Source organism: Candoia aspera, chromosome 1, assembly GCF_035149785.1.
Source record: "Candoia aspera isolate rCanAsp1 chromosome 1, rCanAsp1.hap2, whole genome shotgun sequence".
In the NCBI taxonomy this organism is placed as follows: Eukaryota; Metazoa; Chordata; class Lepidosauria; order Squamata; family Boidae; genus Candoia; species Candoia aspera.
The window spans coordinates 228,323,015-228,338,440 of record NC_086153.1 but is presented as its reverse complement, the minus strand read 5'-3'; the positions used below and the strand labels follow the sequence as shown (position 1 = coordinate 228,338,440).

General features: G+C 42.3%; 1 protein-coding gene across 1 annotated transcript in view; it reads right to left on the bottom strand.

The window, feature by feature from the left end:
• Positions 1 to 4,521: 4,521 nt before the first annotated feature.
• SLC4A3 (solute carrier family 4 member 3) overlaps positions 4,522 to 15,426 on the bottom strand; it is a 58,607-nt gene continuing 47,702 nt past the window's right edge. The window contains exons 15-23 of the mRNA XM_063288967.1: positions 14,447 to 14,595; positions 13,176 to 13,370; positions 12,754 to 12,960; positions 12,045 to 12,134; positions 8,812 to 8,978; positions 8,149 to 8,402; positions 7,646 to 7,815; positions 7,057 to 7,230; positions 4,522 to 6,771 (exon numbers count right to left, since the gene is read on the bottom strand). Of these exons, the coding sequence (XP_063145037.1) occupies positions 6,694 to 6,771; positions 7,057 to 7,230; positions 7,646 to 7,815; positions 8,149 to 8,402; positions 8,812 to 8,978; positions 12,045 to 12,134; positions 12,754 to 12,960; positions 13,176 to 13,370; positions 14,447 to 14,595 (1,484 nt within the window). The 3' untranslated portion in view covers positions 4,522 to 6,693. The remainder of the gene's footprint in view (positions 6,772 to 7,056; positions 7,231 to 7,645; positions 7,816 to 8,148; positions 8,403 to 8,811; positions 8,979 to 12,044; positions 12,135 to 12,753; positions 12,961 to 13,175; positions 13,371 to 14,446; positions 14,596 to 15,426) is intronic.

Below are 15,426 nucleotides of genomic sequence, written 5' to 3'. Positions count from 1 at the left end.
TCTCCCTTGATCAGGGGTATGGGGCAGGTAGTAACATCTTGATGGTGATGGAAGGTATGGTGGGAGACAGGGGTGGGCCACTCTTAGGAAGGCATGCTCATTATCTTGTACCAATTCTGCCTAGTGTCCTGGGCTCAGGCTGCTGTTACTTAATTACAAGTCAGCCTGTAATAAGGCACTCATATCCATGATCTTATCAAGGATGTGAGGGCTGATTGGCATGTATACCCAAGACCTGGATGGGCATGGGGAATGTATTTTCCTCTGTCAAAAGATGTGCCCACTTGGGTTTTGAATGTGGCATCAGCTGTGACCCCAGGGCAGGGGCAATGGCAGGGGCAGGGAGTGGCTGTAGTCACCTGGAAGACTCTTGCAGCTTTCAGAGGTGCTGCTCCACAGATAACCAGATATGAAACCCTATTGGTGAAATTGGGCTCTAGGGAACAGATGGGATGGCTGCTACTGTCCTGGTCCCCTGCTATTTAGCAGCTTTCCTGTCTGCTTAATGCCATGGCGGGGTTGTCAATAACATTACCCAGACTTATGGTATGGGGAGATTTCAACCTGCCATCCCTAGCAGCTTGGGAGTTCATGGCCACCATAGCAGCTGTGGACCTGACCCAAGTCCTACAGGGCCTAATGCACAATGGTATGTGTGTGTCTGTGTCTGTGTGTGATGGAATGTGAGGGCGGCCTTGGGGAACAGAGGGAGGAGATGCTGCCTAGGGAACAATCAGGTAAAACAAAAGGAAGTCCACGAGAGGAGAACAGTCTAAAGAAGAAACTTAGGAAAGACCCGCCCTGACCACTCAAGCAGTAAATGGGGAGGGCGGGGGATTTGTACTTTCAGACTTGCAAGATTGAATCAGACCTTCCAGGTAAACCAGACAGGAAACACGACTAGATGAGCTAATTCTACTTTATTGTAAGGCTACATTAACAGAATCTTGCAAGTCTGAAAGAACAAATCTCTCACCCTCCCTATTTACTGCTTGAGTGGTCAGGGAGGGTCTTTCCTAAGTTTCTTCTTTAGACCGTTACCTTCTCTCGGACTCCCTTTCCTTTTATCTGACTGTTCCCTAGGCAGCATCTCTTCCCTCTGTTCCCCAAGGCCACCCTCACATTCCATCACACAGTGTGTGCATGTGTGTCACACATTTGTCTCAGGGCAGTGGCAACATGGTCTGTAGTTAGGGAAGTTGGTTGTTCTTTCTCATGGAAGGATCACTCTTTGATTACTCTAGAGTTTTCGGTATCTGTCAGCCCAACTACGTAGACCAGACCAGGAAGTCAACTCCCCAAGAGGACTACTACTGCTTTTATTGAGATTGGCTTTAAAAAGAGAATCTTGCAAGTCTGATTATACTATATTCCTCTTCCTCCTTATACTTCAGTGAATTAGGGAGGCATCTGCCTGAGCCACTTCCAAACATTATCTTGTTGTTCTGGACTTAAAAAATGCTTCAGCCCCTTTTGCCTAGATAACAGTTCCTGCGTATTTTGGTCAAGGTCACCTTTCTTTCTCTTTACACTATTTGCTCCCCGCTTCAGGGAGGAAGGACAATTCGATTGGTCTGCCCCAGATACCTATTGGGTTTCAGAGTGTGTTTGGGGAAGTTCCTGAAGATCTGGTACACAGTTTGACTGAATCATTAGCCACTTCTTGTAAGGAGAAGATGGCAATGACCCTAAGTCAAATTGTGCCTGCACACCCTGTACCTGCATGTAGATCTTGGAGAGCCCCTAGGTTTAGAGGAACTTTGGTAGATGAGCAGAAGAGATACTTAGAGTGCTGTTAGAGAAAGAACAGCAAAACTGACCGAACATGGGTAAGAGCCTTTATAAAGGATTACACTGTGGTGGTAAGAGTGGCAAAACATACTCATTTTTCTATTCTTATTCTGTGGATTGCCATCTGGCAGCCCTGTATAAGGTGACACAGTCCCTCTTTGGGGAGGATGGGTCAGAAAACCATCTGAAGGGCTACTGTGAGGATTATTTAAAGCATCTGTCAGATAAAGTTGCCTGGATTTGCTGAGTTGGACTCCAGCTGTGCAGGTCTGGTAGTTGACTGAGGTACAGTCTAGCAAGGTTATCTAGGAAGAGTTTGAGCCTGTTGGACCTCAAACCTGTAAGCATGGTATTCTGAATATTAGGTCTACTTCCTTCCCGATTGGTCAGGGCCTCCTGGGGGGTGATGTGGTGGTGGATTCAAGTGGTAATGATGGTATTCTTTAGGGAGAGAATGGTTCCATCAGCACTTAAGAAGGTGGTGGTCCATTCCTTCCACAAGAAGCCATTGCTGGAACCAATGGTTTTGTATAATTTCCAACCCATCTCCAACCTTCCCTTTTGGGGGAAGACTGCTGGAAAGTGGTTGGCTTGCGTTTTCAGAGAATTCTGGAAGAAGCAGATTACCTGGACCCCTTTCAGTTGGGCTTCAAGCCTGAGCACAGTACCAAAATAGCATTGATCGCACATGTAAATAACCTATGACGGGTCCGGGATGGAGTGGTGCATCCATCATGGCCCTCCTTGATGTCTCAGTGGCTTTTGATCATAGTATCCTTCTGGACAAGCTCAGGGGGGTTGGGAGTGGGAGGCACAGTGGTTCTCATCCTTCCTCCAATGTCAATTCCAATCAGTGTCGATGGTCTCTCTCTATAGTACCTCAGGGTTTGATTTGCTCCTTGTTTAACAATTATAGTGCATATGGCTTATCCTATGTTCTGCAACTGAAGATGACTTTGGATTCTTTTGCAGCACGCTGGGGATGAGACAGAGGGGACATCATGGCATATCATTTAAAAATGGTTAGTGAGATGTCTTTGTGCTATGGTCAAAGGAACATGAGGATGAGTCTTATAATAGCACCAACATTCAGTAGCAAAATGGCCAATTTCTGGCAATGAAGTTTTCATTTGATTTGGAGATTATTTTAAGCATAGGACTGGGAATACAAGGTAGCCATAAGACAAAACACTTCCATTCCCATAGTTAGAAAACCAACTCTTCCAAAACCAGCCAAAGAACAGAGTGAAGCCCTGCCCCTTGTCCTCCAAACGCATTTTGCAGCTCACCAGGAGGCTGAGACTAAGTTACAGCTTCCAACCTGGAAGAAATTGCTCAGCCCTGCCTTGGTTCAAATTTCACCTGAGCTATAATAAGTAGTATAAGCAAGCCACCATCATACAGTTTTAGTTTTACCTATAATATGGAAGTAATGGCTAACTTTACAAGATTGTTGTAAGAATTCATAGGATAACAGTTTAATAGAATGTGCTTTGAACTTATGAAAAGAACTATATTCATGCATGCTCCCTCCACTGGGAGGTGAGGAGGGGGTAAATGATGAAACATGTGTGGTGATATCGCAGTGGTTGGCTACTCTACCCATTTTGTACTTGCATTGTAATGTTGCACACAAGTAAGGGGCAGAGCATGTCTTGTGACTGCGTTTTGTCATTCTGATGAAATCTTGGCTTGCTGTCGATCCTCTGGTACGAATGCCAAGGATGATCATAAGCTTAAAACGTATATTCTGCTGACGCTCCTCTTAATAATTTAGAAGCTATTTCACAACTGTTTGCTTCTTTTCCTAAACGTAAAATTTGTCAAGGAAAAGAGAAGGAGGGGGCTTTGGGGGCCACACTGCAGTTTGAGTAAACTTGTCTATAAAACTAGTGCCTAATGTATTTCCTTAAAAAGTCCGTGTGTTTGTATTTAAGACGGAAGTGTTTTCTGTAACAAAATCAAGGTGGGTGCCTGAAAAGCAGTTCCAGAGGGGTGATATGGAGGAGCCAAGAAGTGCAGGAAGGATACTTGTTTCTTTTCTCCAGGCTGTTTTTCTCTTTTCACAAGGTCCCAGAGAATTTTTTTCTTTCTGGTTCCTCATCTGGAGCAATATTCTAAATTTTGCTTACATTATAAGCATTCGTACACAGTGTATATAGTTGGCAGCTTTTGCACCCATACCAGAGCCTTGATATGTTTTGTTTTAATGTTACTCCGTGTTACTTTATTTTATAGAGGTGTGCATTTGTCTTTTCTTTGATCCCAATGGAGTACATTTTTAATGAAAATTGGAGTACGGTTTAATGAACAGAAATAAATAGGATTGGCATAGCTTCTTTGGTGAGGAGAGCAGAACACATGCCATGCCTGCATAAAATCAAGAGATTCAGTTCTGTGTGTTTCCAATTACAAGATTTCTGCCGGCAAGCCAAGGACAGGTGCCTGGCTGAGACATCTGAGAGGCATCAACAGTCAGAGTAGATTATTCTAATCTGAACTGGTGCTGGAAATGGCAACCTCATTTATTTATAAACTGGACAGGCTTAAGGAACACAAGAACAGCCTTGCTAATAACCATCTATAGAAAAGGCAGCTCAGAATGCATACACATGTGTGAGAGTGGGATGGGACCACCTTAGCTGAATCTTTTTCTCCGATTCTACTTGAGTGGTGTTTTGTTGCTGAATTTTCCATTTCAGCAGCTCAGAAAAGGAGCCAGGCACAACATACCAGTGAAGGGTTTATTGGTGGCAGCCATATCCTTCCTATTACATTCAGAAGAGTTGTACCGGGGTCTCTGCCCCAACAGTTCAGGTTTGCTACACAGGGCACGATGGAGGTCACTGTCTATGGGTGGGGTAGGCTGGCAGCCAGCTGGGAATGAATAGAGGAATCTGTCTATGGCCTCATGACAATCCATCCCTCAACAGGCAACCCCTGAGGTAGGTGGGTCAGGACAGCCTCCATTTTATTGATGGAGAGAGGCAACGGACCAGAGCAGTGCCACGAAACAAATTTTTATGCCATATGGCTCTCTGCCTCACTAGAGGCAAGAGTCAAGGTTGGCCCTTTTGTGTATACCTTTTATTCCACTTACATAATCTCATAGAACAGATTTATGGAACAGGACTTCACAGTTCACTAGAGTCCCTGCATAATGATCCAGTAGGACAGCACTACTGCAACCTTGCACTGAACTTCTGCTGCATGGTGTTTGGGCATACGCTTGGCCTATGGATCAAGCAATGTCCATGACTGAATGAATGCAGTTCAAAAAGGAGAAGGCTTTTCAGATTCTGAAAGTTCAAATTTAGTGAACAAAGCCAGTGCATCTTTCATGCAGTTTAGTCCTATCACAAAATCTGATCTTTACATGGCAGTTGTAGAAGAAAGTAGCAGAACTAAAGAAAAGGAGAACTAGGCAGTTGTCAGTGGGAGATACAAGGATGTTATGGACTTGAGAGAAAGGCAGAAGGTTTTAGGGTCAGGTAAAATCCAGAAGCTAGAAACTATTGCTTTGACATATCAAGAGGCAAATGAAGATAATCCTTTATCCCTGAGGAGAGCTCATACAGCACAGTGCTTCAAAACTACAAATGCAGAATATTTTAGCTCTCCCCTAGAGACATCTTAGTTCACTAATTGTCAAGGCCAAGCCATCAGTAGCTTTTCTGGAGATGTGACTGTTGGCCTAGCTAGGGCTGCTTAAAGAAGTATTGAACTGATAATGCAATGACCATGGAAAGACTAAAGAACAAAGCAAGAGGAGCAAGGAGGGTAAAGCATGGAAGAATATTAAGTGGAAAGGAGGTGACTGAGTACAACAAGCAGGCTTGGTGGACCAGATAATTAACCAGATCAGCTTCCAGCCTTAGCTCCTGAGATCCCTAGTTGTTTGGTTGCATGTCTGACTCCCTTTGTCAAAGAGGAGAGAATAGTGTAAAATCGTAAAATCGTTTTGGGTTATCTCACTGTTAGAACTATATGGATCATACAATTTTCATTCCATCATTAGTCAGTTTGTTCCTGGTATCCAGGCTGTACTGTCAAATTTTACCTGCACTTCTTCCTTCCCTGTGTGAATGGATCTGCTTCCCAGATCACCATCAACACTTTGGACACCCAAAGAAATGGCACACACAGGCACAGTTCTGTGCCCAAACAGATGCATGTACCCATGAATATTGCACAAATACCACATTCTACTTGCTGAGCAAATCAGGGTCCTGAAAACTTTGCTGGTACACACTGCAACGCGTGGTCTTCAACAATCCTTACTGCCGTTCCTCAAAAGGAAAGGATCAAAGTTTCCCATGAACATGAAATCCCAGGCAAGGATATCGTGCAGAAGAGCCGATGGAGTGCACTCTCTTGAATGTTCATGAGACTAAATGGCTAAAGTTCAATAAGGAAACACCAGCTATTCCTCCATTTCCTGCTACCACCCCAGAAAACTGTTAATTCTGAAAGCGTAGCATTGGGCTTAACAATCTGGAAGGTTTAGTTGCCTCTTCCTTTGTTAACCTGCTGCTGTCTTCCCCACTTGACTTCTCCAGAGAGGAGGCTAAAAACAACTGGCTAAGGTGTCTACTCAGGTCAATATATGGCACAGCACTAATACAGCAAGGTCTGTTCAGAAGGAGCATGGGTGATAGTGGCTGGAGTTATATTCCGTGTCTGTCCAGAAGAAGGCAGCAACTCCTCTTGCTCTGGCTTGCCCAAGTTCTCTTGTGGTCTGGAGCCCCTGGGAGGGTTGTGACTCAGTTGCCAGTTGGACTAGACCTACAATCAGTTCAAAAGCCACTGCTTATTGGTGGTAATTCAGGAAGAGCATGAGGAAAACAGCTTATTCCACAAAGCCAGGAAGTAACCAAGGCCAGAAGACACGTACCAGCTTACTTATACTGGCATGTGAAGTTCATTGTACTCGTCTCGCCCATCTTCATCGAAGTTTGGCTCCGCATCCTCTGAGTCTAGCTGCAAGTGAGAGGGAAGGACAGGAATAAGTATCCGTTCAATCACAGTGGGTATCTCTGTTACAAGTCAAAAGCCTCAGGGCATGGGGAAGTTGGAGAATGGTACAGAGATCTCTGGGGAAATGCATAACTGCTATTCCAGTGCACTGAGGAAGGTAACATTACATTGCTTGTTCTTTCTTTTCAAATGGCGCTTGCATGGCACACTGTAGAATGCATAGGATCCATTTGACAAAACTAGCCATGCATAATGGTCAAAAAAAGATTAGTTCTCTTAGCATCTTACCGCTTTGAGTTCTCTTTCATGGAAGAAACGTGGCAACAGGAATCGCCGCAGAGGAACTGTCATGATCAGGACAAATGGGAAAGCCAGTGATGCCACTGTGGATTTTACCACCCACAGCAACACAATGCAGGCTAGTTGGATGCATGTGAAGAGATTCATTCGCCAAGTCTTCACCTGAAGGAGAAATGGGCATCAGCTAGGCTAAGCAAATTTCACACACACCTGTCACCTTTCCTGTGCCCTTTAGAGAAGCAATAACGCCAGTGCAGCCATCAAAATGCTTAAAAGACAAAGGAAGGTTGATAACAAGAAAAAAATGGATACTTGGAAATGATAATAATAAATTAAATTTATATGCCGCCCAACTCCCAGTAAAGAAAATTATGGGAAGCAAAGAGAAAGAAGATAACAGGAATAGAAACATCAGACAGTAACTGTTACTCGGACACACAGTCTCTGTATTCTTAATAAAACCCTGGTCGTCTTAGTCCCACCCCAACCTGCATTCACTACTTCCACCTGCAGACACTCTTCACCTTGCCATCCACTGGACTCATCCTTTACCTTCACAATTCCCCTGATATACTACCTTGATAACATAAACGTGATCAGGGTGATGCTTGGATGGCATGAAGATAAGGAGGAGCCGTTCATATAACTGAATGCCAGTCAATGAAGTCACGCCCATATACAGAAAAACCCCGAACAGCACCGCCAATGGAATCTGACGCAGTATATTTCCCATGGCAATGGACAGACCTGCAAAGAGGACACAATGTTCCGTTCTCTTTCAAAGATACCAATGTAGCCATAGCGAGAGTATGAGACAATGCCTCAAATGACACACACGTAACTTTCCAAGGAATTCAAAAGCATGGAGCTGGCACACATTCAGATATACAGATTCATAGTTTGGAGGGCGGAAGAAGATCTGCTGATTTTCATGTTTCTATGATTCTCATCTGCTCAAAACTCCAACCCAGCTAAAGTATTAGAGCCATTAAACAGAAGATGCTGGCAGAGCAGATTCAGCTAACTCCATCAAATGAACACAATCACCACAGAGAACATGTTCCTCTGAGAGGACCTCACCAACAAGGCCTGCGATGAGCACTCCCGTCACACGCTGTTCTTTCACTTCCTTGATCTTTGGCTTCTCACCAGGCGCTATGGCCTTGCTCATTACAGTGAGGGCATTGACATGAGTGATGGAGCGGACAGTGGCAGCCGTGAGCCAAGGCAACCCCAGAAGGGAACAAAGTCCTCCCATTGTCCCAATAAGCAGCAAATCAAGATGGAAGCCTGACCCCTTCATCAGCTTCCGTTCCTTCTTGCTGACAATCAGACTACAAAAAAGATGACAGCAGAACATACATGAGTTTCAAGGCCAACCTAACATTATTTTGCTTTACTTAGGGGAGTATAAAGAAGGCATGGTCGTAATTGTTTCACAGCAGCTCTTTTTAGTTAGGAGAGAGATGGGGCATGTTGGTAATAAAGGAAAAAAGCAGAGCCTGCAGTAAGTTCTACACTGGAGATAAAGCTTCCTGTGTACTATGCAAATAGTAGTTACTGGAAGCAGATGGGAACATTCTTGTGCATTGCGGACAGTAAGAATTTTTAAAATCTTCATTGCCGTGATTCTGACTTCCTCACTGTTTCCAGTGGTAGAAACTGATCTTTAACATTTACTTAGGACCCACAGGATGATAAATATGAGTAACCCAATCTATAACATGAAGGCCTGGCACTTACGTGGTGATCTGGGTTTCCATAAAGATAAGGATGAAGACCAGTAGTGCAGGAATGGCAGAAGCCAACATCATCCAGAGGGGGAAGGCCCGCTGGCTCCCTAAAGGATGGATGAACCAACCCCGTTTATCTGGGGCTGTAACTGACAGCACTGAGGGCACGTTCAACTTCTGTAGTGAGAATACAAAATATCAACCCACCAAATGTTAAAATGCTGCATGGGATATAACACACATGTACACATAGATTTTCAGTTCTTAATAAACCCTAGCCTTACCTGTGCTACCATATTGCATGTACAGCATTTAATGCAGGGGTTAACTGTCTATCTTCATAACAGAAGTCAGTTTTGCTTGAAAAAGAAGTCCCTCTCTCTCTCTCTCTCTCTCTCTCTCTGTATCTCAAAACAGAATCTGCCCCAGTGAAACACTACTAAGAAAAGTTGCCATGTCCAGCACTGAAGGGCTAGTTGTACAAAGTCCACAACACTTCAATGCCCCAACCCCTCATTTCAGGTTTACAAAGCTAGTAAATTGGCAGTTTTTATTTATTTGTATGCTGCCTGACTCCCAATTACTTTGGGAAGCTCACAAACAAAAATATTTTAAAAATACAATAAGAAATAAAAATAAAGAATAAAGGATGGCAAAGATGACAAAAACCAACAGGAAAAGAAAGGAGGGGAGAGGAACCCACATGGAACACAAAGCTGAATCCTCCAACATTCCACCTCTCTCAACACCTACCCACTCCCTATCTCCCCAGGCATCAGGAGATAGATGATCTATGCCTCCCCCACATCTGGAGACTTTCCATCTTTAGTTCTAGATGGGGCTACACTTCCCCAGAGAGAACTGGCACTCACTTTGGGGCTCACAGCTCCTGCTTGAAGAGCAGGTGGCAGTTGTGGTCAAGAGGGCCTTTGCACTATTCTATCTAATTCATCAACTGTACATGTTCCTGGATTGGGAGATCCTGCTCATGTACAATTATGCATTGGTCAACTCCTGTTTGGACTGGTGCAAGATGCTGTTCTTTGAAGACCATCTGGAAGCTACAACTGGTCTAGAATGCAGTGGCATACTGTATTACATCTATGTGACACCACTACTTCATGAACTGCATTGGCTTTCTATATGCTTCTGGATGCATTTCAAGGCACTGATTATCACCTATTAAGTCCTTCATAGCATAGTGTTGGGTTATTTGCAGGGCCACCTATCTCCAATTATGTCTGTCCATCTTGTGAAACCTGACAGAATGGTCATGCTTTGGGTTTCTTCTACGAAACAATGCCAACTAATGGGACCCAGGAGGCATGCTGTCTCTGCTGCCTCACCTTCTTACCCCATGAAATTTGGATGGCCCTGACCCTGTTGGCATTCCATAAGTCTTTTAAAACTTGGTTTTTTTCTCAAGCTCCAGGCCAGGATATTGGATGAGCCTTTCTGGAAAATGGTTTGGGATTATAAATACTGTATGTTGTGCTTTTGACCTTGATTTGTGTAGTTTTATGTTGTGTTATTGTAGTTTTGTTTATTATTCCAGGGTCACAATCTGCAAGTTGAACAGCCATATAAATCATATAACTCAGTCTTTCAGTCAATCAATTGCCGTGCAGAACAAGTTGACTGCTGTTTATAAATGTAAGGTAGAGACGAATCTCAAGATTTTAAAAGCAGATTTTTGGGGTGGCAAAGGTAACTGAGTCAATACTATGCTGCTAACATTCAGGAAGTGTGCCTTTGCATAATGCTGATGTAAAACCAATTTCAGAAAACCTGTCTATTATCATGTATTATTTAAAATTCTAGGCTAGTATAATATCTCTATGAAAGGTAATGAATGTAGGTGGGAGGGAACATGTAAAAAAAATCTGCTACTTAAGGAGCATCCAAAATGCAGTATAATGCTTTAGCCTCCCCCCCTCCTGCCCCCATTACATTTATAACATCCTGGATCCTTGCTTTTATTTATTTCATTAGAATACCTGCCTGCTTTTCAAAGTCTATCTGCAAAATCCCCATGTCAGGAGCAACACTGGGTTCTGAATTCAGCAAATCTTTCTTTTCAATTCTTTTACAAACAATCTCTGGAGGCAAGCTGCACACAGCAGCAGCAACGATTTTGAAATAGCTTGGTGCAATATTCCAAGTCACAAATGTACAACCTGCAGCCCAGGGGACCCATGAAACTACCAGAGGATGAGCAGGAGTTCTCTATGTTCCCCCAGATTCTACACTCACCAGCAACAAACCCCCACCTCTGTATAAGAGATGTGCATATAAATGGGAAAACAGATGAGGGGGCGGGGAGGATGGCATTGTTTTGCTCACATACTTCTTAATTTAAATATTTAATTCAGTTAAGTTTTGTCTCCATCCACTTTTTAAAAATTGTTATGTAGGCCTGAACATACCATTCTGAGGTTGGTTTGGCCATTGGCTCAACAAAAATTGTGCACCGTTTTTTAAGCCATTCCACTCATCTCAGAACAATATTCTGTGCATGACTATGTGAAATAAAGTGTTTCAATGAGTTTCAGGAGAACTCCCTGAGTTCACTCACTTCAACTGTGCAGCTCACATGTAGGAGAAACGATTCTGGTATATATAACCTTTGCATTGCAGTGTAAGATTTGTCCTCTAAGTCCATTTTTGGTTTAAAGTCAAGCAACAGAACTTGGAAGAAAATCAGTCTTATATGGCTTAATTCCAAAGTTTTCCTCAGTAGTCTCAACAGCTATCATTTCTGTATGTATAATTTTTAGCCCCAAATTAGTTCTGTATGTTTACTTAGCAATAAAGGCATCCGAGCTTGATACGTTTTGCTGTAACTATGAAATCTAGATGGGAATTCTAGCCTTTAACTGGCACTAAAGACATGCCTACTTCTGTCATCACAAATACCCTAACCACCCAGAGTCACACCAAAAAAGAGCATTTGGTGCTATTCAGAAGCCCAGACAAACAAGCAATTGTTTGTCCTTAGATGACTCCACATTCAACAAAAGATCCCACTGAAGCAGAGGTCAGTTAATTGATACACCTCACAGCATGACTGGGACACACTTCACTTTCTTCCTGGCAGCCTTCTGAACTTAATGCTGATTAAAAGGCATGAATATAGGCTTCTGCACACACAATAGCAGACTTAGGTTAACTCCAAATTCCTAGAAAAATCAATATACCTTATTTCCCATGAGATGGTGAGTATTTGGGACATGCAACACCAACCTGTGTATATGTATCGGTAATAGTATAGTCTACCAGAACCATGACAAGTATGGAGATAGGGATTCCAAAATCTCCAATGATTCGCCGGGCCTACAGAACAAATATGGAAGATAAGAATGAACATAAGACAAGTTGGAGATACTGCTGGAGGATCAATTCTACCTTCTGAACCCAATTTTTTTGAATTTCTTAAGAAATGCTCATCATGACATAGAAGTATGAGTCTAAGTAAAAATACATTGGTGAGGTGGTATAGTAGTAAATAATATACCTTCTGAAGGATAATGGATACAGCTCTAATACAGTATGTCTCTTTATCTCCACATTGCCAGTTACCATAGAACCTACCTGGCCAGATTCAAGATGATTTATTTTGAACACTCTCTGGTTTAAAACAACTCCAGAACATTTTCACTTTTAAATATAGTGGAAGCTGAATACCCAGATTTCTATAGAGACAGGTTCAAATTCAGCATTGCAGGAAGGAGAGAGAATACCTTTTGATTCCATAGCTATGATTTTGGCCAAGCTATCTATTAAGAAATTATATAAGAAGTGCCTCAGAAGGATTATCTTCACTTATTACTTTTGGGAATCCTAATTTCATTGGGTATTAGAATGAAGAAGACAGATAACTCAGTTGAAATGGTTGCATGGGAGAAAAGCCACTATACTGTATATTTCTACTTGAAACAGATCTTAGTCTTACCTTTCCTCCCAAAAAACGACTGTTCTTAAATTTGCGCATAAAGAAGGCAATGAAAAAGGTCCCCAACATGAGGATGAGGGAAAGAAGGGCCGTGTTGGGTTGCATTCGGATATCAAGAGCCACAGAATCAGCAGGTAATGTGCTAGAATTCAGATTCCTTTGAAGATACGGTGGATAGAACCGCAACAAAGGATGTTCTGCAAATATCTGGGAACACAGTATAAGGGAGAAAGGCATCACTCTTTTCAGCCAGATAAACTGTATCTGTTAAAACTTTTTATTCAGAGTCAACATGAGAGGAGGCAGTAAAAAACAGATCAAACATTGGTAAAGAGACAGAGCTACATGCCTACCATTTATTTTAAGCTGAATCCAACAGCTGATATAAGCAGCTAGTCCCAAACTCTTCGGAGAAGGCTTACCTTGTACAGCTTGTAGAACGTTTCATAAATGAAGATGAGGGAGATGAGGAAGGCAAAGATCTCCTGGGTGAAGGGTGTAATGTAGCGCACTAAGAAGCTGCCTTCAGCAGCTACAATGATGACAATGAAGACAATGAGCCACAAGCCAATCCACACCCGACCTGTCAAATACTCGATATCCTGGCTCTGGCAAAACTGGCAAAAAAGAAATTGGGAGCTTAGAGGTATCACCTACGTTTGCCTTCTCACCTTGCATAGTTTCTTAGCCTGTTCTCACCAAGCCCCCATAATATGACCTCCAGGGTATCTGTTGTTTCAAGAAGACAACAATCATTGAGGTTTAGTCAAACGCTGCATAAGATTGCAGTAGAGACAGTATGAACCCCAATTTGTATGTGGAGGAAGTTTCAAAGAACCAACAATGGGTTCCACGTAGCCCATTCTCATTCAATTACTTCCCAATATCCACTGCCTTATTCTATCTAAGCCTTACCAGGCTGCTTTGAGGTAGAATTGCTCATTATCTACCCAACCTCCCTCCCTGTATAATATATAGAATGCTAGCCACATAACTGCCAAGCTCACTGAAGTGACAGAGGGACCCTCTGTGTGCAAAGTTCCTTGCAGGCAAAGATAGAAAGCATCCAAAGCAGCAGAAAAAGCAGCCATGCTGGTCAACTGTTGTTGTTCACTAATAAAGCAACACACTGCCTAAGACAATGCATTTATCTTACATTATTAATTTGAGATCAGTGCTCTTATTCTATGCACAATTTGCTGAAGTATGAATAATGCATAACTATTAGACCAACAGACAACTATGGGATCCATTGGTAGTGATTATCAGACAATTTTTTTACAATATGAACCATCACTAGCTTTAAAGAGGCCAAATCTAGATGTTACTTGAGCAGTATGATAGCTTCATAAAAACGTATTATCAGAAAATAGCAGAAAGATCTTTGTGTAGTTTGACTGCTATATGTTTTGAAGCAAAACTCCCTCATTTGTAGCTAACTTCAATGAGATAGTAAAAATTGTTTTAGCACAGGTGAGAAACATTTTATGCAAACCATTTCTCACATGGTCTTATCTGCTCAGTATTTTGACAGCAGCTATAATACTCAGATGATGTGTGAATTAGACTATAGTTGAGCTTTACAGGGTAATGACAAATATATACTGTACAAATGCTATAGAGACACATAAGAAGCAAAATGTGGTATCAAGGACTGTTGAAGTAAACCAAGCAAGAAATTATTTTCAGGTACCTTGTAAAAAGCTTCTTCAAAGACCAGCAGGGGCCCTGAGAAACCAATGACAAGGAGTGGCTGCGCACTCAGAAGTGAAAAGAGCATGCCCAGCACTGATGTGGAGATAATCAATTCTGAAACACCCATGAGACCATCTGTCTTCTCACCTGTAAAAAGGAAGCAGTATCTTTAGGACACACCGCAGTGTTGTAGATATAAATACTCATACAGTTCCTTTTCATATCCAGGCCTTAAAGAAAAAAATCCTATCTTTTTCTCTCAGTTGCCACTGCCAATGAGTCCCTTCATGCATATTATTCTACTACCATATCTGGTTTCTGGAATAGATTGCATGAGGTCCACAATTATATTCTCTCTCTCTCTCTCTCTCACACACACACACACACACACAGCTGGGTTCCTACATGACACTAAGCCTGATTTATTTAACCACAGCTTGTTGAATAATCTATTATTGCCTGGGTCTATATATTGTGCTAAGTTATAATTCATGGCTAACAAACCAGAATGGCTAGAATCATATAAAATATTGAGTCGAACCAAATAAACCACATTATGGCTTAGTGCAATGTATGAAGCTATCCTCTATGCATAGTTTTCAGGGCCAAATAACTGATGTTCAACCTGTTCCAGAAAGGGCCCCACTGGCTCTGAAGGGAATCAAAAGAACTAGTTACTTACCAGTAACAGTGGTCATCTGTGAATTCACACATTATAGATTCTATGCCTGTGCAATAAGCAATCAGGACTGCTTCAGAGCTAATTTTTTTGGCACCCCGTGGCAGTCTTTAAGGCAGGACTTAGATCATTCTCCCACCAAATCCTTAGCTCTGGAATATTCCAAAGTATAGGTAGAAATCCATATGTGTGAATTAGAGAAATCCTCTTGAAAAAAATATAAATTAGAGCAAAACTTGGCTGCCGGATTTTGAGCTCATTCAGCCAGACAAAATCATATGGTGAGCAAACTACATTGA